Source organism: Plecotus auritus, assembly GCF_963455305.1.
Source record: "Plecotus auritus genome assembly, chromosome: 8".
In the NCBI taxonomy this organism is placed as follows: domain Eukaryota; kingdom Metazoa; phylum Chordata; class Mammalia; order Chiroptera; family Vespertilionidae; genus Plecotus; species Plecotus auritus.
Window position 1 is genome coordinate 119,394,506 of NC_137782.1, and position 23,453 is coordinate 119,417,958.

General features: G+C 53.7%; 2 protein-coding genes across 11 annotated transcripts in view; one reads left to right on the forward strand and one right to left on the reverse strand.

The window, feature by feature from the left end:
* Positions 1-1,501: 1,501 nt before the first annotated feature.
* SH2D6 (SH2 domain containing 6) lies at positions 1,502-22,185 on the reverse strand. Of its 10 annotated transcripts, none has more exons than XM_080683969.1 (12): positions 21,892-22,185; positions 21,040-21,119; positions 20,344-20,404; positions 18,903-19,108; positions 18,635-18,713; positions 18,183-18,213; positions 18,047-18,071; positions 17,845-17,922; positions 17,618-17,700; positions 17,248-17,331; positions 16,918-17,076; positions 1,502-2,150 (listed from the first exon to the last, which is right to left on the reverse strand). In XM_080683969.1, exons 1-12 carry the CDS (start codon positions 21,939-21,941, stop codon positions 2,109-2,111), a joined length of 978 nt encoding a protein of 325 aa, XP_080540095.1. In that variant the 5' UTR covers positions 21,942-22,185; the 3' UTR covers positions 1,502-2,108. The 10 variants fall into 10 exon arrangements, 8 of the variants coding, with proteins under 8 accessions (XP_080540095.1, XP_080540093.1, XP_080540092.1 ...); XM_080683967.1 differs by lacking the exon at positions 1,502-2,150 and adding an exon at positions 15,542-16,310 and having other exon boundaries at positions 16,918-17,089; positions 17,618-17,673; XM_080683966.1 differs by lacking the exon at positions 1,502-2,150 and adding an exon at positions 15,542-16,310 and having other exon boundaries at positions 16,918-17,089; positions 17,618-17,676.
* Positions 15,176-23,453, forward strand: part of CAPG (capping actin protein, gelsolin like) — a 49,248-nt gene continuing 40,970 nt past the window's right edge. Inside the window, exon 1 of the mRNA XM_080683976.1 lies at positions 15,176-15,216. The gene's annotated coding sequence lies outside the window, so the exon portion shown is untranslated. The remainder of the gene's footprint in view (positions 15,217-23,453) is intronic.

Genomic DNA, 23,453 nt, shown 5'->3' on the forward strand with positions numbered 1-23,453 from the left:
ACTCAGAAGCCACTGAAAGGTTAACTAGATACCTCAAAGCCCTCTAGTTGTCTCTGTCTTTTCCTCACTCTCCACCTCCAACCTGTGATCAGCTAACTTTTGTCTCTCAAAACCATTCCCTCCTCCTCATTCCCATGTGCTCCCCTGCCTAGCTCAGGTCTGTAACACAAGTCACTTGAACAGTTAGCTCGTTCCTTAGCTGGTTGCTTTGCTTGCCATGTCCCCTTCGCCTTAGTTTGTTATTTCTCTCATTCCATGGTTCTCTTTTCAACATAAGGATCTGATCCCTGATATCCCTGCTTATAAACCTTCAAGGCTTCCTGTTCCCTCCCCTCCAGGATCACTAACTCCTTTCAGTGGAGATTTTGGGCCCTTCACTACATTATTTTGGGCTTATCTTCTACCAGGACTCTGATAACCCTATATAAAGAGATACAAAACTCATGAAAATTACCCCAGAAGAACCCACCTGTTTTAATGCTTCTCTTTGTGCATGCTCCTTCCTGCATCTGGAATGCTTTTGCCTCTGCTCTGAATTTCCATTCTGTTTAAGGCCCAACTCAATGGTCACCTTCTCTATGACTCTCCCTATCTTTTTAGACAAAACTCATTGCTACCTCATTTCTCCTCCCACAATTCTTTGTTACATTCAGTTGATTACTAGTGCCTTACTAACATTTGTGAATTCCTTAAGGGCAAGGACTGTGTCGTCTTCATCTTTGTATTTCTTGGGCCCAGAAGAACCTGCCACATAGTGTGTTTGTAGCAGACATTGCTAGTTGCTTACTTCAGCACTCACTCATGATCCCATTTGGGGTAGCAATGTACCCAGCTAAAAGGTGACATTTCCCAGGTTCCTTTGGAGCTGGGTGTATTCATGTGATTCAGTTCAGGATATTAAAATGTACATGGAAGTATTATGTGGAACTTCCTGGAAGTCTCCTTAAAACAGAAGGGAAATACCCTTCTCACTCTTCATCTCTATGTCTACCCAGAATGCAAGTGTGATAACTGTAGCTCAAAAAGGAGTATCGAACAATAAGGATCTTAGGTCCCTGATGACCAGGAAGGTGCTATACTAACTCTGGTTTCCCTACTTCCAGGCTTCTTTTACCCTCAAGAGAAACATACTGTTATTACTTTTTTTCTGTTATATGCAGCCAAACATACTCCAGATAGATTCAGTAGTCAACACATGTTTTTTAATGTGGAGTTACTCCAAAATTATGTGACTTCTATTTTGTCTCACCCACCAACAAACTTGGAACAAGACTGACCACTTCATTATATCAATTTATTATCACAGGTTCCTTGAAACATTCATTTCTATGACAATTTTATTTAAGTTTTAGTCTACCTTTATTTTTTTAATTGTCTTTGCCTACATTTTATTGATTTAAATTTGTCTAAGATGTAGGTGGGATAAAAATTATAAATAAATCATCTTGAAATTTAAAGTGTAGACAATCAAAGCTGAAAGTCCAAGATTGGGAAGCAGTGGAATCACACCTAGGTTCTAGAAACTCAGCTCTGTTGTCCCCTCAGACGCCCTCCCTGGATTATTTAGGCAGGCTTTCTCTATTCATGGTTTCTCAACATCTTTCACTGTAACACTTATGGGCCAGGGCCTCCCCCCACCCACCTCCCCAAGGAAGTTGAGTTTTGGTAAATGGGTGTGGCAGATACTGATAGGAAGACTGAGTAGGGGAGAGAGGACGTGAAGCAGGTTGACTGTTAGAAGCTGTATAAAATCAAAGAATAGGTTGGGGAGCACCAGGCCGGGGGATAGGAAATGAGCATCTGAAGATCACGTGACTAACATTTTAGCTATAATTCTCTCAGTTTCAAGCAATAGAAGTCAATTCTGATGAGCTTAAGCAAAAAAAAGGGAGCATTTATTGGAAAGCTAGTGGTGTTGCATCTGGCATCCTTGGAAGAGTCTCAGGTGCTATATCTTTTTTTTTTTTTTAATTGATTTCAGAGAGAAAGGGAGATGGAGAGGGAGATAGAAACATCAATGATGAGAGAATCATTGATTGGCTGCCTCCTGCAATCCCAGGTCTTGTGCTCTGACAGGGAATCCGAACTGTGACCTCCTGATTCGTAGTTCAACGCTCAACCACTGAGCCATTCCGGCCAGGCTCTTTCCTCTAAAAAAAAAAAAAAAGGTTTTTATTTATTGATGAGAGAGAGAGAGAGAGAGAGAGAGAGACACGTGAGAGAGAGAGATCTGTTGCTCCACTTATTCATTCATTCACTGGTTGCTTCTTATATGTGCCCTAACTGGAGATCGAATCTGCAACCTTGACCTCTTGGGACAACGCTCTAACCAACTGAGCTCCCAGCCAAGGCCTGACTCGTTCCTTTCTCATGACCCCCACATTTAGGTAAGTTGCCTCTGCCTCTGAATTATCTTTGATAAGAACCCTTTACCTCTAAATGGTCTCCTTATATCAGGTATTTCCACCCCACATGCAGGAATATTTGGACGTTTCCTTTGTTGAGTTCAAATTCCAGAGCCTCAGTTATAGTTCATAGCTCTCCATACCTTCTATACTCACTTTCCCTGGTGCTCCTGTTGAGAGAGCCACCCCATCTCTCACCTCCTCTCCCTCAGATCCCTCTTGTCCATTCCTGCTTGTCTGCCCCTGCCTGAGGAGATCTCTGTCTTGTGTCTTCTATTCAAAGCCTGCCTGTCTTTCTATACCATTATATGTGTTTGCTACTTTTGTTGGGATTAGTTGGAACCAAGGATTTGTGCTAGTAGCCTGGATTATGATGACTCATTGTTATAAAAGTGCTATAAAAAATGCAATGAGCCCTGTCTGGTCTTGTTCAGTGGTTAGAGGTTAGCCCACACACCAAAGGGTCGTAGGTTTGATTCTTGGGCAAGGGCACATAGCTGGGTTGCCAGTTGGGGCGTGTGCGGAAGGCAGCCATTTGACGTATCTCTCTCACACTGATGTTTCTCTCTCCCCCATCCCTCGCTCCCTTCCACTCTCTCTAATAATCAATGAAAAAAATATCCTCCATGAGGATTAACAACAACAACAAAATGCAATGAGCACTCTCTCTCTCTATGGAGCACTTCCACCCTTTCCCCCACCCCTCCCCCAGGCATGTTTTCCTTGCCTCTCTCTTTCTCCTAAGCTCCAAGGGCCCTTCTTTTGCCTCTGTAACTTGTTTCCTGAGCGTATTTCTTCTACAGCTCACTTCCTCTCTACCTCTGTGACTTTCCAAATAAACTTTCCCTTATAGTTTGAAAAAAAGTTAAAGACAATGATGAAGGATGGAGAGTGTGCAATGTGGAAGAGGCTGCTATCTTAAATAGGGTGGTCCCTATTTCAGGGAAGTCTCACTGAAAAGGTGTCATTTGAGCAAAGACCAGAAGGAAATGAGAGCAGTTCTGTGCCTGGGGGAGAACTGCAGGCCTGGAGACAACTGTGCAAAGGCCTCAAGGCAGAAAGAGACTGGGGTGTCTGGGGTGTCTGAGGAGCAAAAAGTGGCCAGTGTGGCAGGAGCAAAGTAGGGGGAGTGGAGGAGATGAAACCAGGAAGGTGGCAGTGGGCCAGATGACATGGAGCCTGGTAAGCTGTGGAGACTCAGTGGCTAGGAGTAGTGGTAGCAAGGGAAGTCGTAGATATATTTTGAAGGTGGAGGCAATGGGATTTACTGATATATGGTGATTATGGAGAGTGAATAAAAGAAACACATCAAGGAAGAGTCCTTGAACTCGTTTTGGTCTGAGCACTGGTTACTGAGCTAGGAAAGGCTGCAGAAGGAGCAGGTTTAGGGAGAAATTAGAGGTCTTGGCCTAGTACAGCAGGTCGCCAACCAGTGGTCCGGGGACCACTGATGGTCCGTGAGGTCCGAAAGGTTGGCAACTGCCTAGTAGACATCCAGATCAAGTTAGTTCAAGCCTGGATTTCTGGGAACAGAGCAGGGATGAGGATATAAACTTGGGAGCTGTCCCCATAGAGCGATGGACCTTAAACTGACCAACCTGGATGAGGTCATCTGGGTGTGAGCAAGGACAGAGAAGAAAAGAACTGAGTCCTGGGACCCTCCAATGTTTAGACATCAGGAAGTTGAAGAGAAGGAGGAGCTAGTGAAATAGAAGGGGAACCAAGAAAGAGTGGAGACCCAGTGACCAAGTGGGGATGTGTTCACCAGCCTCGTGCTGCTATTGCAAGTCTTATGGGCAGACTAAGTCCAGGGTACGGATGGGTGATTGTATTACTACTTTATCAATAGCTTCTCTGGAGCAGTGGCCGGCAAACTGCGGCTCGCGAGCCACATGCGGCTCTCTGGCCCCTTGAGTGTGGCTCTTCCACAAAATACCATGGCCTGGGCAAGTCTATTTTGAAGAAGTGGCGTTAGGAGAAGTTTAAGTTTAAAAAATTTGGCTCTCAAAAGAAATTTCAATCGTTGTACTGTTAATATTTGGTTCTGTTGACTAATGAGTTTGCCGACCACTGCTCTGGAGGAATGGTATCACTGCAATCTACTAAAGAAAGGGTACCATTTTCAATGGTCAGTGGTTGAAAAACAGTGTCATCTAATTGAAGGCAGCTGTCGTCCCTCACTCACAATTAGGCTCAACTTGACCTCACACAGACAGCTGTGGTGGAAATTCAGAGGAACCAGGCGATGGAGTGTGGTGGGGAGCAGGGCTTGATGGGAGGTTGTGGCTGGAATTCCAGGAAGGCAGGTGGGGTCTGAGATCCCACAAAAGAGCTTTGGTCCCTGGGGAGCTGGCTGAGAGTTGGGTGGCCTTCTGACCTCAGACCAGATACAGGGGCCCATCCGGATGGTGACACCTTGAGCAGAATGAGAAAGCAAGAAGGGGAACCAGTTTTTGGAGCAAATGAGTTATTTTTATGAATACATTGATTTTCAGGGGGAGCTCTCTGCAAGCCCTGACCTGACACACCTCAGATTTGCCCTTCCCTCATCCTTCCTTCCTCCTTCTCCACATTCAGGAACCCCTCTCTGATTCCAGTCCCCTGACTTCTACCCATTCTCCTTTCATAAACCCCTCTGGTCCACAGGCCGCCCTGCCAGCCCCTCCCTTTCAGGATCCCTCACCCCACGGATGTTCTCACACCCACCCTAGAACTGAGCCTGAATTCACAAACCAGCCATGACAGATACTTTTTGTTCTCTGAAATAAATCTCTAAATAGGCACAGCTCATACCTTCTGAAGCCACTGTCCCTTCTTATTACCCTGTTTTCTGATAACCTAATCGTTCCGGGCACTCTATGACCTTTAGAACGAGACCTGCTTTGCTGAAGGGAGTGTTTATATAAAAGACAGAGGGGGAGATGGACCAGGGCTCACCCCAGAGAAACTTCAAGGATCACAGAGGTGGGGGTGGGGAGGATAGGGAGAAGAGGATCACAGAGGAATCACCCTCTTGAGCCAGAGAACTGTACACTTGGCATTTTATGGAGGGACAGTCTCTTTTTGTCATTTAGTTGTAATTTGCAACACTCTGTACAGTTCATGAGCAAAGAACAGAATGTTTCGCCTCAGGATGATTTGCCCCTAAGGGGGCCAACCAACAACCTTGGCCTTCTGAGCAAGGGCATTAACTGAGCCAACGGTGCAAGAAAAGAACGAATGAGGCACAGGCCTGTGGGTCAGTGAGCTTGGTGGTCAGGGATGTGTGTGTCCAGGTAGCAAACTTCAGGGCCTTGGGTGCCCCTGGAGGAACAGTGAACACTCTGCTTCTGACACTTGATTCGGGCCATTGTTGACCACTGCCGGGGGGCTAGACAGAGTCCAGCTCAGAGGGGGTGACAGAAGAAGAATCCTTGACCCTGCCCTTGAGATGCCCATAGTTCTGTTGTGGCAAAGAGACATTTAAGAACTCAAGGTCAGCTCGGCTGGTGTGGTTCAGTGGACAGAGCGTCGGCCTGCGGACTAAAGGGTCCCAGGTTCGATTCCGGTCAAGGGCATGTGCCTTGGTTGCAGGCACATCCCCAGCGGGGGGTGTGCGGGAGGCAGCTGATCGATGTTACTCTCTCATCGATGTTTCTAACTCTATCCCTCTCCCTTCCTCTCTGTAGAAAATCAATAAAATATATTTTTGAAAAAAAAAGAACTCAAGGTCAGCTCAGCTGGTGTGGCTCAGTGGTTGAGTGTCGACCCATGAACTAGGAGGTCAGGGTTCAATTCCCAGTCAGGGCACATGCCCAGGATGCAGGCTTGATCCCCAGAAGGGGTTGTGCAGGGAACAGCAGATCTCTTATCAGTAATGTTTCTCTCTCTCCCACTCTCTTCCTCTCTCTCAAATCAATTTAAAAAAAAGAATGTAAGGTCATTTAGAAGGTGAAGGGAAGATATTAGGGAGGTAGGGTGATGGTATTGGAAGAGCAGGGTGCCTCAGTTTGTTGTGTGATCTTGAGTCTCCTTAACATCTAGGCTCCTCAGCTTCCCTAAGAAAAGAGGCCGTTGTTATCTGTCCTCTTCATTTCTGCCTCAGGCACCCAGTGAAATAACAGGTGGAGGGGCAGGGGAAGGGAGAGAGAACCAAGTGGGCCTGCTGTGGGACCTTTACCTCTGGTCGCCTCCTGTCCATTCTCAAGGAGTGTTCAAAGCAGGGGAGTTTCTCCTTCCTCACTCCAAGCAGAAAAGATAAGCAAGACGTGCCCTGGCAGCCCTAGCCAGTTTGGCTCAGTGGATAGACCTTCGGCCTGCAGACTAAAGGGTCATGGGTTCAATTCCAGTCAAGGGCACTTACCTTGGTTGCAGGCTTGATCCCCGACCTGGTGGGGGTGCATGCAGGAGGCAACCAATCGTGTCTCTCTCACATTGATGTTTCTCTCTGTCTCTCCCCCTCCCTTCCACTCCCTCTAAAAATGAATGGAAAAATATCCTTGGTGAGGATTAACAACAACGAAAAAGATGTGCCCTTGCTATGTGAGCTCTGATAATCAAAAATCCAATGATTAATCTAGCTTATCTCTGGAAAGATACACAAGGAGAAATGGCAGCTGAGCCCTGTGGGAGAGACTCTTGTTTTTCTCCATCTTATACTCTTTTATACTTTTAAAATTAAATACCAGGTGATTGTAATATCTAACAGAAAGTAAATAGATTTCAAACTTAGAAATAATTCCAGGGATTCTAGGGTTTGGTTCAAGGCTGGGGCAGAGCCAAGAGCTGGTTTTACACTGGGTTTTCCCCTTTAGACCCCGCTTATCTGATCATGAGGCGTTGGCGAAAGGATAGACAGGAGAGTCAACAAACAGGTCTACAGTGCCATGCAGGCCAGGCCTTGTGTGTCCCTGGAGTCCCGTGTCCCAGCTCTGAGTCCTTCCAATGAGAAGGGCACACCTGCCTCCCTTCTTGCCTCCGGCTCCACCGGTGGCTTTCCTGCCAGGCCGAGAGCGAGTCTGGGAGGGGCAAGTGCCGTTGGTACGGGCTGTACTTCCCAGCACAGGACACGGTGTGCTCACCTGCCCGTGAGCCTGGCAGCCTGAGCTCACCAGCCTCAGAAGTTGCATCAGCAATGAGAACTGCTGGGAGGGCCATGAAGATGTACACATGGCCACCCAGAGAGGGTCGGGCATGGCTGAGGAGAAAGGGAGGATGGGGGAGATGACCAGGAAGGCCTCCATCAACCCGGGTATTAACAGGGAGGCCAGCGATGGCCACTGCCATTGGTCCTGGGCCAGACCTGGGGGCCCGGTCCTAAACCCTGCCTCAGCTCCAAGCAGCAGCCAGCCCTGCTGGTGCCAGCCAAGGTTGGTGTGACCAGGGAGCCTGTCTGAGTGAGCAGCTGAGGCCCAGGGGCTGCAACTCCAGTGCTCTGAGGACCTCCCCCACCCCCTTCTGCTCCCCAGAGCATTTCCAGGCCTTCCCAGGCAGGCTTGGCCTGAGCCTCTCCCCCAAATCCACAATCCTATTCTCCCAGCCTTTCCACCTTCTCCCCTTCTCCCTCAGGAAAGTGCCTCTGTCTAAATTGGGTCTCCGATGGCAAGCAAGCCTGCCCCTGGAAGAGCATGCCGGTGGGATGGGACTGAGACAGCATGAGGATGGGGAAGACTGTTTGCCAGGTAAGCTTCCTGGGCTGCAGCTCTTTATCTAGCGCGCCCCCACCCACCTCCCTGAGCACCCCTGATGTCACAGCATTGTCACTAGGATCCCTTGAAGTACTCATTAGTCCTGAAAGCACTTTGTAAAAGGAAGAACACCGGTTGCCCATGTTATGCTGTTATTATTATTACCTACTTTAGTAAGTAGAAGCTGAATGGATTCTCATCCTGAGCCAGTGATGCCTCGAGGTCCTCGAGAAGGTGGTAGGCCCTTGACATTCCCACCTTGGGCCTGGGCACCCAGAGTGAGAGGTGAGGGCAGGTGGGGAAGGTCCACCTTTCTAATGGACTAAGACAGTGGTAGGCAAACTGTGGCTCGCGAGCAACATGCGGCTCGCGAGCCGTGGTTTTCCGCTCTGTTGACTAATGAGTTTGCCGACCACTGGGATAGGGGCTTAATCACAAGAAACAGCAACAGCCTGTAATTATTGGAATCGAGAGTCTAGGTCAGTGGTCGGCAAACTCATTAGTCAACAGAGCGGCAAACCGCGGCTCACTAGCCGCATGTGGCTCACGAGCCGCAGTTTGCTGACCAATGGGCTAAGACAGTCTGACCTCTTCCCAACGAGGAAACGAGGCATGACTGGCATGGCTCAGCAGTTGAGCATCGACCTATGAACCAGGAGGTCACGGTTCGATTCCTGGTCAGGGCACATACCCAGGTTGCAGGCTTGTGAGATGTATAGGAGGCAGCTGATCAATAAGACTCTCTCATCATTGATGTTTCTATCTCTCTTCCTCTCCCTTCCTCTCTGAAATCAATAGAAAAATATATGTTTTAAAAAGAAAGAAATGAGCTTGCATGGACAGAGCCTGAGAGCAGAGGGGTGCTCAGGCCCTCCATTTCCACTGGACAGATCCCCGGAGGCAGGGCTTCAGGTCCCAGCACTGCTTATAGGCTGCGTGCAGGGGAGAGGGGTTGACTGGGAAATGCTCAGTGCCACCCCAACCCCAAGCAGAATCTGCATTCAGAGTCTTAGGCGGCCTCTGCTGTGCCTCCAGAAGGAACAGAACGAGAGACCCAGGAAGGCCCAGGCAGAGGGGAAGGAACAGGTGTGGTTTCTAGTGTGCAGTGCGATGCAAGAAGCTCTGAATGCTGGAGAGAGGCTGAGTTCACCCAGCCCTGGCCTTGCATCAGCTGCAGAGCTGGCTCCCAGGCCCTGGGAATTAAGCAGGAGGCTCCCAGGAGCTTCTTGGCCTTGCCTCTTGCTCTCAGGGAGAGGGAGTCAAGGTGAAACAGTCAAGCCTGGGTACCCCATTTCCAGGTCACCCAGCTGCCTCAGGTTCCAGCTTCCCAGGCAGCAAACAGCCTGTGTGATCAAGGGCAGACCCAGCTGAGGGCTTGGCGATTGTCCAGCCTGCCCAAGGTCTCCTTGCAGGAAGCTTCCTAATTTGGTGGTGTCTTCCAGGCCGATTTGGGGACTTTGGGGCTGGTTCCTCTCTGGCCTCTGACCTTACCTCTTTAAAAATGACCCTCTACCAACAGCTGCAGATGCTGCAGACATGGGCAGGAAATGTATGGGAGACTTCCACTGAGGCCTTTTATCACATGCTTGATTTATTACTGATCCACCTCCGGGTTGAATGTGACAGGTCCCCGGAGGCAGGGCTCCAGGTCCCAGCACTGCTTACAGGCTGTGTGCAGGGGAGCAGAGCTGGCTGAGAAGTGCTCAGTGCCACCCCAGCCCCAAGGGTGCAGTGGGAAGCAGATGGACACCTGGTTCTGTTTTCTCCCTTGAGGTTGAAAGCATCCATGAGAGCTGCCTGGCACCTCATCTGTCCCTAGATCCCCTTAGGCTGCAGACGTGTGGGGCGGGGCGGGGGGGGGGGGGGAAGACATCTGTTCTAAGTGTAAGCGCAATGACAGTCCCCCATCTCCCCTCTTCCCACAGCTCCTTCACAAGGCGTGTGAACTTTCCCGTCCTCTGGAAAGTATCCATTGGCCCTCTCATTCTCTGGCCAGTGCTCTCCTGCCAGGCTCCTGCTCAAGCCCACTGGGGCCTCTGTCTGTAACATACTGAGAGCTGAGCTGAGGGCTGTGGGCAAAGGAAAGACCAGAAAAGAGGCCAGAGCAGAGTGCGCGGCTGGGGAGCAGGGACACAGGGCTCATGGGGGGCCTGAGGCCTGGGGCCTGGGCCCTGGGTCAACCCCAATTTAGTGCTCTGGTCTCTCCTGGACTCGGTTTCCAAGTCTCCCTCAATTCCTTTCCATCTCCAGGCCTTAGCCCCAGCTGAGGTGGTGCTAGAGAAAAAAATCTACATAACCCCCACCCCATCACAGACTCCTCTGCCCTCCCCAGCCTTAATTTCCTCATTTATAACCCGAGGAGACAGGACAGGCTCCCAGCTCACATGTCGGAAGAGTCTATATCCTTTTTTGGCCAGAACTTCCATTTCTTTTGATGATCTCCCTCTATCCAGCCCCCACGCTGGTGTTTATTCTTGTGTTTTTGTTCCTGGTCTCTGACCCGTCTGTCCTTCTAACTTCCAGGCCTGCTTGGAGGCTGGGCTTGGTCCATTCATTATCTCATGACAAACATCAGGCGATTCAAAACCCCCATTTGCTTTTTATAAACTGTCCTCCTGGGTTATCATTTGATCCAGAGTACACTGCGGATGGATGGGGCGCTCTCCCAAAGGAGCACGCAGGGGAGCTCAGCTGAGGGCCAGCCTTGTGGAACTGAGCAGAGCGGAGAGGCTGGGGGTGGACATAGGGATTGAGGGGGAGGCAGGCCGGGCTAAGACACAACCCCAGGCAGCAGTGTACTTGGCCCAGGGCCCTGAGGATCTTGGAATATTGGAACTGGAAAGGCCCTGGAGGTTTTATAGGCCACCACCCTGCCCCTCCACGCCATTTTATTTGCTTGTTTATTTGTTTGCTAATCCTCACTCAAGGATATTTTTTCCATTGAGTTTTAGAGAGAGTGGAAGGGGAGAGGGGAAAGAAAGAAAGAAAGAGAAACATCGATGTGGGAGAGACACATTGATTGATTGCCCCAACCGGGGGTGGAGATCAAACTTCCAACCCAGGTGCACGCCTTTTACAGGGAATTGAACCAGCAACCATTGTGGTGGTGGTGGGGGGGGGTTGACCAATGCTCTATCCATTAAGCAACATTGGCCGGGGCCCACCCCATTTTAAAGATGAGGCCCAGCAAAATCAAGTGACCTGAAAGAAAGTATATATTAATACCAAAAAAAGAGGAAGAATTTGACTTCCCTTAAAGAAGGTCCTTTGCTTCAGAAAAAACTCTCTCCTCAGGTTGTATTTTTCTGGTTTTGTCACGGACTGGTGACATCGTCATCATAGTCCATGGTTGTTCTGAGAACCAGCTTTGGAAACCATGATCCCAAAGTCCTGCTCCCAACAACACTTTTTCTGCTCAACCAGATTTGCAAAAGAAAGAAAGGAATATCTGGGAGAATTTAGATAAAACCAATTTTATTTTATTTTTTACCAATTGGTTGATTTAGAGAGAGGAAGAGGGGGAGAGAGAGAGAGAGAGAGAGAGAGAGAGATTTGTTGTTCTACTTATTTATGCATTCATTAGTTGATTCTTGTATGTTTTCTGACCGGAGAAGGCACCCATTTCTTGGGGTATGGGGACAATGCTCTAACCAGCTGAGCTACCCAGCCAGGGCTGTCAAAAGCAATTTTAAAATGACCTCAGTGTCTCCATAAATATAATGGCCAGCAGGCCAGCCGGATCATCATTGCTCACAATGGGGTGCAGGCAGGATCTCTGCCCAGTGGCCGTGGGCCAGAGCTAGGACTTACTCCTTGTTGAGCAGACCGAAGTAGGTAGGTAGGTAGGTAGGTAGGTAGGCAGGCAGGTGGCTGGCTCCTCTCAGATCCTTGGCACGTGAGGAGGACTCCGGGAGTATTGATTCTGGGAAGACAGTGAGTATGCAAGGCCCTATCCCAGTGGAGAAGCGCTGCTTTTCTAATATCCCCCAAGTCCTTAGAGAGTGGGAATGAAGGGAGGGAGGGGAGCCCTTCATTAGGTGTGGAGGAGGAATGAGATGCTAGGGTGGTGCTTGGCACAGAGTATGCACTCAGTAAATACTAGTGAATGATGTATGGTGTAGTTTATGGTGGGTTTAGAGCCAGCCAGACAAGTCTGAATTCTGGTTCCACCACTATCTCTGTGCTTCAGGTAACTCCTTTAATGGCCCCAAACTTCAAGGTCACAAGTGCCTGTACCAAGCAGGTGTCCTCTTTAAAAATAGCAGAGGCCATACTCCCACCAATTTGGACCCAAAAAAAAATTTCTAGCTCTCACTGCTGGGAGGAGTCCGATGGAAAAAGCTGGGACCTTGGAGCAGCACTCAGTGTCTCCAAGACTATCTTTCTCCTGGTCTGGGCCTGACCTCTGCAGACTGGCTCTGTCCACGTGGTGAGGAGGGTGGCCATTTGCAGCCCAACCCCAGGTTTGGAAATGGGGCTTCTCTCTCTCTCTCGCATTAATCAGTCCATCTCAAAGGAGGCTTTGATTGGCCCTGCTTTGGTCCTAGCCAGAACTAGGTCACATGCCTGGTCCAATGGAGGGAGAAGTGGGTGGTGTTCCCAGGAAGAGGGGAATGGGAAAATCAGGTGGGCAAACAAAACAACAATCACAGCACCTGTAATACCTAGAGGTTGCATGTATGTGTGTTGTGTCGGGGAAGCCCAAGTCCAGAGGAGCCCCTGAACATGGAATACGCAGGTGGGACCAGAGCCAGGCTTGGCCTATTTGCAGTTAGCATTATTACTAGGTACGAATCATTTGGCTCCACTAGAGATATGTCAGGCTCCGAGTTAGACTAAGTGCATCTTGTATATATCTTGTCTCATTCTCACAACAACCCTAAGAAATAGATATTATTAGTCCCATTTACAAGTGAAGAGCAGAGGTTAAGCTCAGGTGAGCTGTGAGTGACCGAGCCAGATTCAAGCTTGGGTCCTTTGGACTCCAGAGCCCAGGTTTTTCCCAAGGTCAGGCTGTCTCTTTAGAAACCAAAGTTGAAAGCTTGCTAGAGGGTTGCGTTGAGCACACTCTGGCCCCAGCAGGTGTGGTCTTCCCAGGGTAGGTGACCATGCTCCACAGCCATCCCGCTACATGCTTCGTCGGTTCTTCCCAGTCCTATGCACCCTTCCCAGCCAATGAAGACAGGTAACCACTCTGAGTAATATATGTGTTTCTTCACCAAGTCCAACACTTGATCCCCCAGTTGGTGACCCTGCTTAGACTTTTCTAGAGTTTGGCCTGCAGGGTGAGAGGAAATGGGAATGAGATGTTTGGAGGGACACTGGCCTGGCAAACAAGCAAGGGGTGTCATCTCTCACCTGAATCACAGAACTATCTGCAGTTGCTAACTGTCCTCCCTTCCTCTATGCTGCCCTCAACCCATCAGCACTTCACAGCTAGAGCAATCCTCGTAAAACACCATCCTCCCGCACCCAGCCCTGCTCAGAGCCTCAATGGCTCCCCTGTGCCCACACTCATTAGGGAGGCCTCCCAGGCTCCTCCAGACCTACCCCCCCGCCCCGCAACTTCTGCAGCTTTCTCACCCACCACTGCCCCTCACACTTTGGAAGGCAACACACTTGGAAAAATAGGATAGCACATGGTTATTTAGATTAATTACATTATTATTAAAAATTCATTTCCTCAGTCACACTAGTCACATTTCAAGTGCTTGATAACCTCTTGTGGCTACTGTATGGATGTGGACTTAGAATGCTCCCGTCATCACAGGAACTTCTACTGCACAGCACTGGCGTCCACATTTCTCTAGGAAGAAAACCCTAATCAAGGAATGCTATCAGCTTTAAAGGAACTTAGAGTACACTTGACCTATTCTGTGGCTCCGCAAATATTTGGCACCTCTATATTCCCCTGGCCCTAGATATACAGTAGTGGGAGCAGGAGGAGTTGGTCCTTTCCTGGAAGTGAAAAAGCCATGGCCAGGGAGTGTCGGAAGTGCCTGCGCCCATGAAGGCTTCCTGGAAAGGGGGACTGTAGACTGAGGAGGCAGGAGCCAGGCTGTCACTCTCCAGACCACGCTCTTTTTGGCATCCAGGGTCCCTTTGGCATTCACTATCCCCACTGCCTGGACTGCTCCGTCTCTCTTGTTCCCCAAGGAGGGAAGGCATGGAGGCTAGTTCCTTCAAGTTAGTCCCCCAGCTGGGACCAACTGGGTCCTTGAGGGCCACCCCACCTGGGTCAGGCTGGGGAAAGTGTAGAGAGAAGCCACTCCCACCAGGACCTATACCGCCAGGGCAGTGGTGGTGAGAAAACTGCAGAAGGAGGGAGGCTGTCTGGGGGGTCACTTATCCACCGTGCTTCTGGCACAGCCCCCCGCTGCGAATCTCCTCCCGCCAGGTGCCGGCTGCCCCATCCCGCCCCTCCTCCTGGTGCCCTGGTAGGAAACTACACCCCTGCTGCGACTTGAAAGTGGCAGCTCCTAGGCCGAATTCACCACCTTATTTGGAAGAGAGGAGCTAGAGTACTGCCCAGCAGGCCCTGGACAGTCCTGTCGCTTTAGGCGGAAAGCCTCGCTTAACCCCCTAACCCTGGGATAACTGGGAGGGCCTGTCTTCACCTCTGTCACAGAAATCATCAGGGTAATTTGCAGGAGCCATAGGGAACACAGCGGCACCCTTCATTGCCCTGCGGCCAGGCTTGGCCCGAGATCGCCCCACCGCCCACTCGCTCCCCGCCTCGCACTAACACTCCGCGCGTCCCCTCCCGCGCTCCCCAGGGCTCTCGCGCTCCCGGCCCCTGGCTTTCGTGGGGTCCCGCGTCCCCCGCGCCCAGTGTCCGTCGGGAGGCAAGGCCGGGCCGCCGTGGGCAGAGGGCGCGGGCCCGATGAGCCAGCCCGAGCGCGGGGCGGCTCTGAGCGCCCTTTGTTTCTGCGGAGTCACAGTCACATGGCGCTTCCGGCACCGGGTGTTCCCGGGCTCCGCGCCAGGCGCGCGCGCCCCCACCCGCCGCCTGCCTTTCCCGGAGCCCCGGGCCCTGGAGCCTGCTGGGCCTGGAAGCCGAGCGCCACCGCGGAGCCAAGCTTTTTCCTCCTAGGCCTGGCGAGTCCAGGATCTAGGGGTTTCCTGGGTCCGCCTGTCTCCCTGGGGTAAGCAGGGGTGGACAAGTACTTAACTCCGTTCTGATCATTTATGGAGTGGCAGAGACAACACTGAGCCTCGCTCCCTTCCCTCTCCGACCACCAAACAAAGCTAAATAAAACCAGCCACCCAGGGGCTGGCCTTTCTCCTCCTCTACACAGACCATCTAAGGGCAAAGGCCCAGTCAGTGTGCAGAAGTGGGGGCTGGCCACCCCTGCTCTATCGCTGCTAGGCCTAGTCTGTGCCCTGGGGCACTTGAGAACCTGGGAGCCTCATGGAGGCCACCTCGCTTCGCTCAGCAAATTCAAGAAATTTATTCAACAAATATTTATAATTATCTTAAATATATTTTTATTGATTTCAGAGAGGAAGGGAGAGGGAGATAGAAACATCAATGATGAGAGAGAATCATTGATTGGCTGCCTCCTGCACGCCCCCTACTGGGGATGAGCCCCAAACCCCAGGCCCACACTCTATCCACTGAGCCAAACCAGCTAGGGCTCAACAAGTAGTTATTGAGAGCAAAATACTGCAGGGCAACCAAGTCCCTCCCAGATGCCAGCCCTGTGTTCAGCCCCCAAAAGAGGATTCTCTTTGTGTCCCAGCAGTGCCCTGCTGTCCCCGAGAGGCTCAGGTTTCCTGAGCAGGCCTTCATCCAGAGCAGCTTGGGAGGCCCTAGTAACAGGCTGGACACGGCTATTCCTGGGGGCTGGGACTGGGGGCCTGCCTGACCCTGCTTCCCAGCCTCAGAGAGGCAGCAGAGAGCACAGGGCCAGGCTCTGGGTGAGCATGGCATGGCATCTCGGGACCCTTTCTGATTCTGGGCAACCTTTCCCAATGCCTCTCATCTGGGCCTGCAGAGACTGGGACAAGGGATGAGGAGGGCCTGGAGTGGTGGAGAGAAGGAGACAACCCAAGGTGGACAGAGGGATGGGTAAAGGAGCAACTGATGGGGCCAGAGGTGGGTGTGGGCGTCCGCTGGGTGTCAGGGCTTGGTGGGGAAGAGCAGACAGGTGAGTTGCTGGCTGCCACTGTGTCTGTCCACGAGGGGCAGGGGGTGCTGCATGTAGTGCTGGACCATGGCCCCCACGGAGGAGAAGCGCTGCAGGGAGAGGCAGGCACCAGTGAGGCTCATGCTGGGAGAAACGTCCTGAGGGAACTGCCGGCCTCTGGGGAGGGGGCTTGTTGACATTTTAAAAAACACGTTCCTTCCTGTTTGTCTCATGAGGCTCCACTGCCATTTTGCTACCCAATTCCAGGCCTTGCGCAACGTTCCTGTGACTACACGCATGGGCATGTTGTTGGCCAAATCGTATTTCCAAGGCCAGATGGCAATAACTCGGGACTTGCCCCTGTCCTCCCGCATGCGAACCGAGTGGCGGGTGACTGTCTCTAGTTTGCAAGTGCTGGGCACCAGTTGAGTCCCGGCGCAGACAGGCGTCTGGACTACCTGAGCCCTGCCTCCTCCCAGCTGGTTCACTACCCCACCTGGGCCCTGTGCAGACTGAGACAAGCAGGAGGCAGTGCCTCCCCCAGAGGGAGGTGGGCCTCTGGGAAGGGGTTCAGGTCACTGGCCGTTGTCATTTGCACCCACTACAGAAAAATATAGAATGTGGGCTTTCCCCAAGCAGATACTCCTGGCTGGGCCCAGGGTACTTCTCTGCTGTGACCTTGTTGCCCTTTGGACCCCTGCCTCCCCCAGCACCCACCTCCTCGTGGTTCCTGCCCTCCCGGCCCAGGGCATAGTGGCGCCCACCATCCAGCCGCCGGATGGGAATGTTGAAGACCCGGCCGTGGAGCAGCACTGCCAGGGTGAGGGGCTGGGAGCCATGAAGTACCGAGCTGGGGCGCACAGTGTAGGCCCCGTCCTGTGGAGGAGACCTGTCCATCAGCCTCGCCTTCCAGCTGTCCACCTGCAGCCCTGACCCTCGATGGCCATCCCCCAGCCCTCACCCTGCAGTCCCTGCCTGCTCAGCCAGCCACAGCCCATGAGCAGAAGGGGTTTCTGAGAAGGCCTGGGGGGCTCTGCGGTTGCCCACCTTTTGGCATCGGAGCAGGGCCCTCTCGACAGCATGACGGTCACAGTTCCCTGAGTACCACGGCTGACCCAGCAGACTGCTGTCCTGTGCACACACACGTACACATGCACACACGCGTACACACACACACAAGCTCAGAGATGTGTGTGTTGGGGCACTGGATGGGAGAGGGGAGCAGAGAACCCCGTGGGTAGTGATTTGTGTTCACAGCTGCCTTCCCAGACTGAGTCTGTGCAAGCTGAACAAAGATATGCTGCCGGTGCTGGTACCCAGCCCGGTGCCACACGCACGTGTTCCTTGCAGTGGTGGACACCGGCCCGGGAGGGTTCCTCGCAGGCCTCCGCCCCGCCCTCTCCCAGCCCCTCCTCACCTCCACAGCTGAGCTTCTTCCGGTGGGGGCTACAGAGGCAAGAGAGGAGCTCCTTCCTGCTGGGAGCAGATTACAGGGCTGGGCTGGAGGGGTTAGACAAAGGAGGCTTGGAGCGCAGCTGCAGGGGTGGGGGAGGCTGCAGGGGGATGTGCATAGGGCTGAAACCCAAAGCAGGGCACCCAGCGTGTCACCCCTCCTCTCCTCTCTTGGGCTCTGGTAGGACCCACCAGGTAGGCCACGCGTGACCTCCAATCGAGGGGTGATCTTGAGGTACACGCTGGGAGCTTCCTGCTTTGATGCAGACCCTGGAAAATGGCCACTGGAAGCAGAGCTGCCAGGACCCCCTCAGCAAAGTGGGGTGTGCCGGGCTGTGGCTGGGATGGGCCGGGGCAAGACTCCTGGGTTCTCACTGAAGATGCCTGTACTCACCTTTGGAGGTGGTGTTTTCTGCTCCCTGGGACATAGGAGGTCTGGTCAGGAGAGACTTGGCTTCTCTGGGCCTGAGGTCCCACCCTGAGACTCCCTCCCTCCCAGCTCACTTCCCCCCAGAGCACCAGCCTCTTACACCTTGAGCTTCCTGGGGAGCCCTGGGGGGCCTGCGGGGAGAAAATTGGGAAACAGAGCTCAGGGTCTTTACTTCCTTCAAAATGAAAGGCCCAGGCAACCCAGAGACCCAGGGCCAGGGCTGGGGAAGCCTGAGTGCATCTCTCTCTCTCTCTCTCTCTCTCTCTCTCTCTCTCTCTCTCTCTCTCTCACACACACACACACACACAGGCACAGGCACACACAGGCAGGCACAGGCATACACATACAGGCGCACACACGCGCAGGCACACACACAGACACAGGCACACAGGCGTGTGTGTGCACACACACAGGCGCACACAAACACAGGTGCACACAAACACAGGCACACAGGCACACTACACGCATACACACACAGGCACATGTACACACACAGGCACACACACATGCACACAGGCACACATGCACACACACACCCTGGTAGGCACTCACCTGGGCACTGCCGATGTCCTTGGCAGAGGGTCTGGGGGCATCAGGACTTGGGAGCTCAGAGTCTGAGGCCGGGCAGGGACTGAAAGAGAGGGCAAGCCCTGCTGGGCTGGGAACAGGCCCTGGAGGGGCTGACTGACAACGGCAGGGCCTGCTGCTTCTCTGCAGCGGCCTTTCTGGGAAGCCTTCCAACCAGGCTGCAACAGCTGGGAAGCCCACACACAGTGCTGCTCTACTGGGTCCCTCCCTTGTGGCCACAGCGGGGGTCAACCTGCACCAAAGGTGGAAGCGTGTGTGCCCAGGTGTGTGTCTGAAGCAAATGTGTGTCGGTGGGGTGGTGAGAAGACAAGGGAAGAAAATGGAGTCAGGAGCTGGGGCCTCAGTGGGATGGATCTGGGGAGCAGGGAGGTGTTCTCCTGAACGGGGCTCACACTCCAGGTAGATGTCCTCTTCACATTGCTTCGCAGAGCCTGGCACCTAAGACAGAGAGGGCTGTGTGGGCCCAAGGGTGTGACAAGTGAGTGAGAGGGAGGGCAGAGCATCACTGGGGGGGAGGGGCGGTGATGAGGGGGACTATTGGCTCCTCACTCCCCCTCACAAGGTGAGCCTCTTTCTGGGAGCCAGCTGGAATGATTAAAATTGCTCCTTTGCCTGGAAGGGGGCACCCTACAGACTGAGCTCTCAGAGAATGGGGTGACCAGCACCCTCAGGACCACTGTGGCCCACAGGGAGAGAGTCAGCTCTGGGCCTTTTCCCTCGGTTTTAGGGACATTTCCTGGCCCTCCCAGGCACTCCACCCCAACCCTGCCAACTTCCTAGCGAGAACCCTCGGGTGTGGGGGGATGGAGGGGCTGCTCACCACGTGGGCTGGTGCACACAGTTCTGAGGGGAAAGGAGAGGACCATCAGTCAGAGCGGAGGGAGAGAGGAATGCATGAAACCTCTGCTGGAAGAGTGCGGTAGCCTTGGAGCTCATCTGAGGGTGCCCTCGGAGCCAGCACTGCGGTGCCGGTGCAAAGCCCTGGATGTTAGCTGACTTGACCTCCCAACCCATTTGCCAGGCTTGGCTCCAAATGACATTGGGCTGTTCCCAAAATCAGAACCCCTCAAGGTCATGAAGGTTTACCAACCACTGAGCACTAAAAATACTAGTCACTGTGCCTGAGGGTAGCTGTCTGACCTTGGGCAGGAGGAGGCTGCCCCTCCTGGGGCCACTTTCAGACAAAAAGTGCTGGCCAGGCCCTTCTCTGACAGCCAGGCTGTGGGCTCACAGGCCTGCGGGCAATGACCTTAGGGGAAAGTCTCTGGACAGAGGTGGCAATAATGACATGAATAGAGTCAGAGACTGCTGGCCAAAGGGCCCTTTGATGGGGGATGGCATTCATGTGTCTCCACAGCGAGGGACCTCCAGGCAGAGTAGGCCACCGGTGGTGCCCCGCACCTGACCCGGAGACCACAGCAGGCTCTGCTTCTGTGTGATCTCAGGCAAAGCATTTCATGTCTGGGACCTCAGTCTCCTCAACTGCCTGCCTTAGTGGGTCAGCAGGTGAAAATGAGGGACAGGGGCAGACGGGCGGGAGGGGGGGCAGTGCAGTGACCAGGGCCAGCATGAGACCACTGGACGGCAGCTAACTCTCCCCCTGTGGGACTGGATCGCCCTTCTCAGGGCAGGGGAGTGCGGGGCCCCGGAAAGAGAGAGGACATCCCCATTACCTCGCCTCCCAGAGGACTGGTCCTGCTTCTTGGCCTCCCGCAGGCTCAGTGCTGCCATCAGCTGTGGACACAGGACAGGGGAGGGAGACCCAGTGGGTGGGGGTGGGAGGGGAAATCGAGGCACGGGGAGGACAAGGATGCTAGGGCAATGTAGATCTGTGCTGCTTAGAAAACCCTGCAGCACAGAGTTAATAATGTTCAGAGGGGGCAGCTCTTCCCTGTGCCTGCCTCAGTGCTGAGGCTCTGTCTTTGTTGTCAATCTCTCCCTGTTTTCCTTTTGATTCCAATAAAGTATGTGCTGAAAGCGGCAGCTTTCAAAGTCCATAGCAGGATCTCGAGAGCTGGCAGCGATTGGCAGCTGAGCGAGGGTTTCTTCCCTCTCCAGGCAGGGAGGGGTCCTCAGGCCCCAGGGTCCAGGGAGGGGTGACAGCGCCTCTCTTGTCTCCCCCACACCCTTCCCGGGCGGAGTCCTCCGTGGTGCTGACTGGGAGGATGGAAGGGCCAGGCAGGTGGGAGAAGCGACTGCTCACAGGGCGTGGGCTTCTGATGCATCTTATTTTTCAGGGGCCTCTGGAGTGCAGATGTGGGGGAATCTTGCAAATGAGATGCCTCTTAGATTTGTTCACTGGGAAATGGTAGCTTGGGATGGGGCGGTGGGGCGGGTGGGGAAGGAGGGACTTGGGGGAGGCTGTTCACCATCGCGGGCCGGGGCTGGGCCTGGGGCTGGGGCTGCGGTGGCAGCGGAGACTTGGACGGGCCCAGGGGGCCAGAGTGATCTGGAAAAGACACCCAGCAGTGAATCTCTAGGTTCCTCCCATGTAGGTTCCCATTTTCCTTCCGTCCCCACCTAGCCTCTATTTCCTCCTCCCTCCCTCCCTGCCCTCCCAGCTCAATGCTTTCCCGACAGCCCCGTCTCCATGGCAACTGAAGGTGGCCAGCTTCCCTGCCCCCATCCGGCCCAGCCTGGAGAGGCGTGTGGGTGGGATGACAGGGGGTTCTCCTGGCGCCCCTGCCCTTGCTCTGAGATTGCTGGGATCTCAGAACGGGGGAACGCCAGGCCCCGGGGACCAAGTCAGGCCTCAGGCCTCCTGCTTTCCCACTGTTGCCTTGGATACACTGCCCTCTCCCCTCCCCCTCCCTCCACCCTCCCCCTCCCCTTTCCTCTCTCCCTCTCCCTCTCCCTCTCTGCCACCAGCCAGCTGAGGCCTCCCCTCACTGCCCAACACAGATGGAGAAGAGGTCAGGCCTGGGCCTTCTTCCCTTGTGGGGACCCTCCTCCTGCCCTGCCCGGCCCCCCATACTTTCTGCCTCCACTTCCCAGTCCTCACCCAGGTACAAAGAGTCCTCCTTGGTGCCAGGAAGGTGGGCAGGGGCTAGATTCATGGGCAGAGCCCCACAGGGAGGCAGCTCATACTTATCCTCCTCTTCCTCCTCCTCCTCCTGGGCCTTTGGGACGGAGTGTTGAGCACAGGGCGGATGGAAGAAGTGCAGGAGTGGTGGCCCCTGCCGCCCCCGCCCCCCAACCCCAGGCTCAGCAGCTGGACTTACCCTGGGTCTCTGGGTCCCTGGGGCAGGCAGAGGAGATGGGCGGGGGACATCTGTTCTCCAAGCCAGAGAGTCTGGACGGGAGACTGATGAGAGGGCCCCGTATCTCCTCCCAGCCCACCCCCTTTCCAGCACAATGACCTTCTCTCTCTCCCCAATATAATAAGCCACCTGCAGTTCCACAGTGGGCCTCAGTGCTTCACTCAGCTCAAAGGCCCATTCAGGGGGCCTTTTCACAGCAGCAGGGCGGATGGCAGAGGCATTTCGGAAACAAGGGCGCCTCCCAGCGAGCTGCCTGTTGCCCCTGGGCCAGTCCCCCACCCCAAGCACTCCTGATCCTAACCAGGATGCGGGGAGGCCGGGCCCTGGTGCCTTAGCGGTGCTGGACTGTGATGGCCACAGGTCGGGGAGAGGCCACTCAGGGAGACTCAAATCCCAAGGGACCCTGTTCTGCTGCGCCCCTTTTGCCCACTGTGTCACTTACTTGCACATTTGGGGGGTGAAAGAGGTGTCTTCAACCTGTAATCAGACTGTAGTCAACTCTGCCCAAGGGGCCCTTGAGTTTTCATCAGCCAGACACTGCACAGCTCCAAGACATTCACACCCGTGACAGTGTGGATGGAGCCCCCTGGAGCTGTGTGACAGCAGCTTGGGACAGGGCAGCAGGGGTTAGAATCCGGGGGGCAGAGCTAGTGTCCCGGGTATGTAGCTGGATGAGTTGGTGCCCAGGGGAAGCCAGTCGAGGGTGAGCCCTCGTGCTCACAGGGTGGTGGAGGTACAGGCATGGTCTGACCGGGTGGGTGGGGAGGGCCCAGGCATAGCCAGTGCAACTCCAAGACGGCTGCTCCCGGGACAGGGGTGGCGAAGTGGAGACAAGAGAGGAACGGAGGGAAAGCGAGGCGCTGAGTACTCACCGGGGCTTGCTCTCCCTGAGCTTGTCCTGGAAAGAGAGGGACAAGGGAGTGGTCAGTGCAGAGTCCTGGGCCTCCAGGGGTGGGCAGGTCTACGCACCTGGGGCTGCCCCCAACCAAGTCTCACCATGGCCAAGGTGAAGAAGGAGCTATGCTTCCCCGAAGCCCAGTCTTCAGGCACAAATGTCCTGGGGACAGGGGCCCTATTGTTCCCGTCATTTGCATCTCATAAGCTCCTGGAAGGTGGGCCTGCCAGTGGCTTCCAACCCCAGACCAACTTCACCCCTGCCACTCCCAGGGCCCAGCCCCAGCTCCCCCACATGGCCTCCCCCAGCTGTGGTCTCCAGGCCCTCTGCCCCACTGGAGGACAAGCTCTCCCCTCCAAAAGTATTTTTTTTTTATTTTTAAAATATATTTTATTGATTTTTTTACAGAGAGTAAGGGAGAGAGATAGAGAGTTAGAAACATCAATCAGCTGCCTCCTACTGGGGATGTGGCCACAACTAAGGTACATGCCCTTGACCGGAATCAAACCTGGGACCCTTGAGTCCGCAGGCCGACGCTCTATCCACTGAGCCAAACTGGTTAGGGCCAAAAGTATTTTTTAAAAAAGAGAGAGAGAGAGCCCTAGCTGGTTTGGCTCAGTGGATAGAG

Excerpts from the sequence above, each read along its gene's own strand:
- SH2D6 (XM_080683964.1), bottom strand. The coding sequence starts at position 21,941 with ATGTCCCCCGCCCATCTCCTCTGCCTGCCCCAGGGACCCAGAGACCCA. Across the intron at positions 18,714-18,902 it reads CGCTTCCACCTTTGGTGCAG|TCCCTGCCCGGCCTCAGACT; the intron begins GTTGACCCCCGC and ends CCTCTCTTTCAG. Across the intron at positions 16,311-16,917 it reads AGGGCAGGAACCACGAGGAG|CGCTTCTCCTCCGTGGGGGC; the intron begins GTGGGTGCTGGG and ends CTCTCCCTGCAG.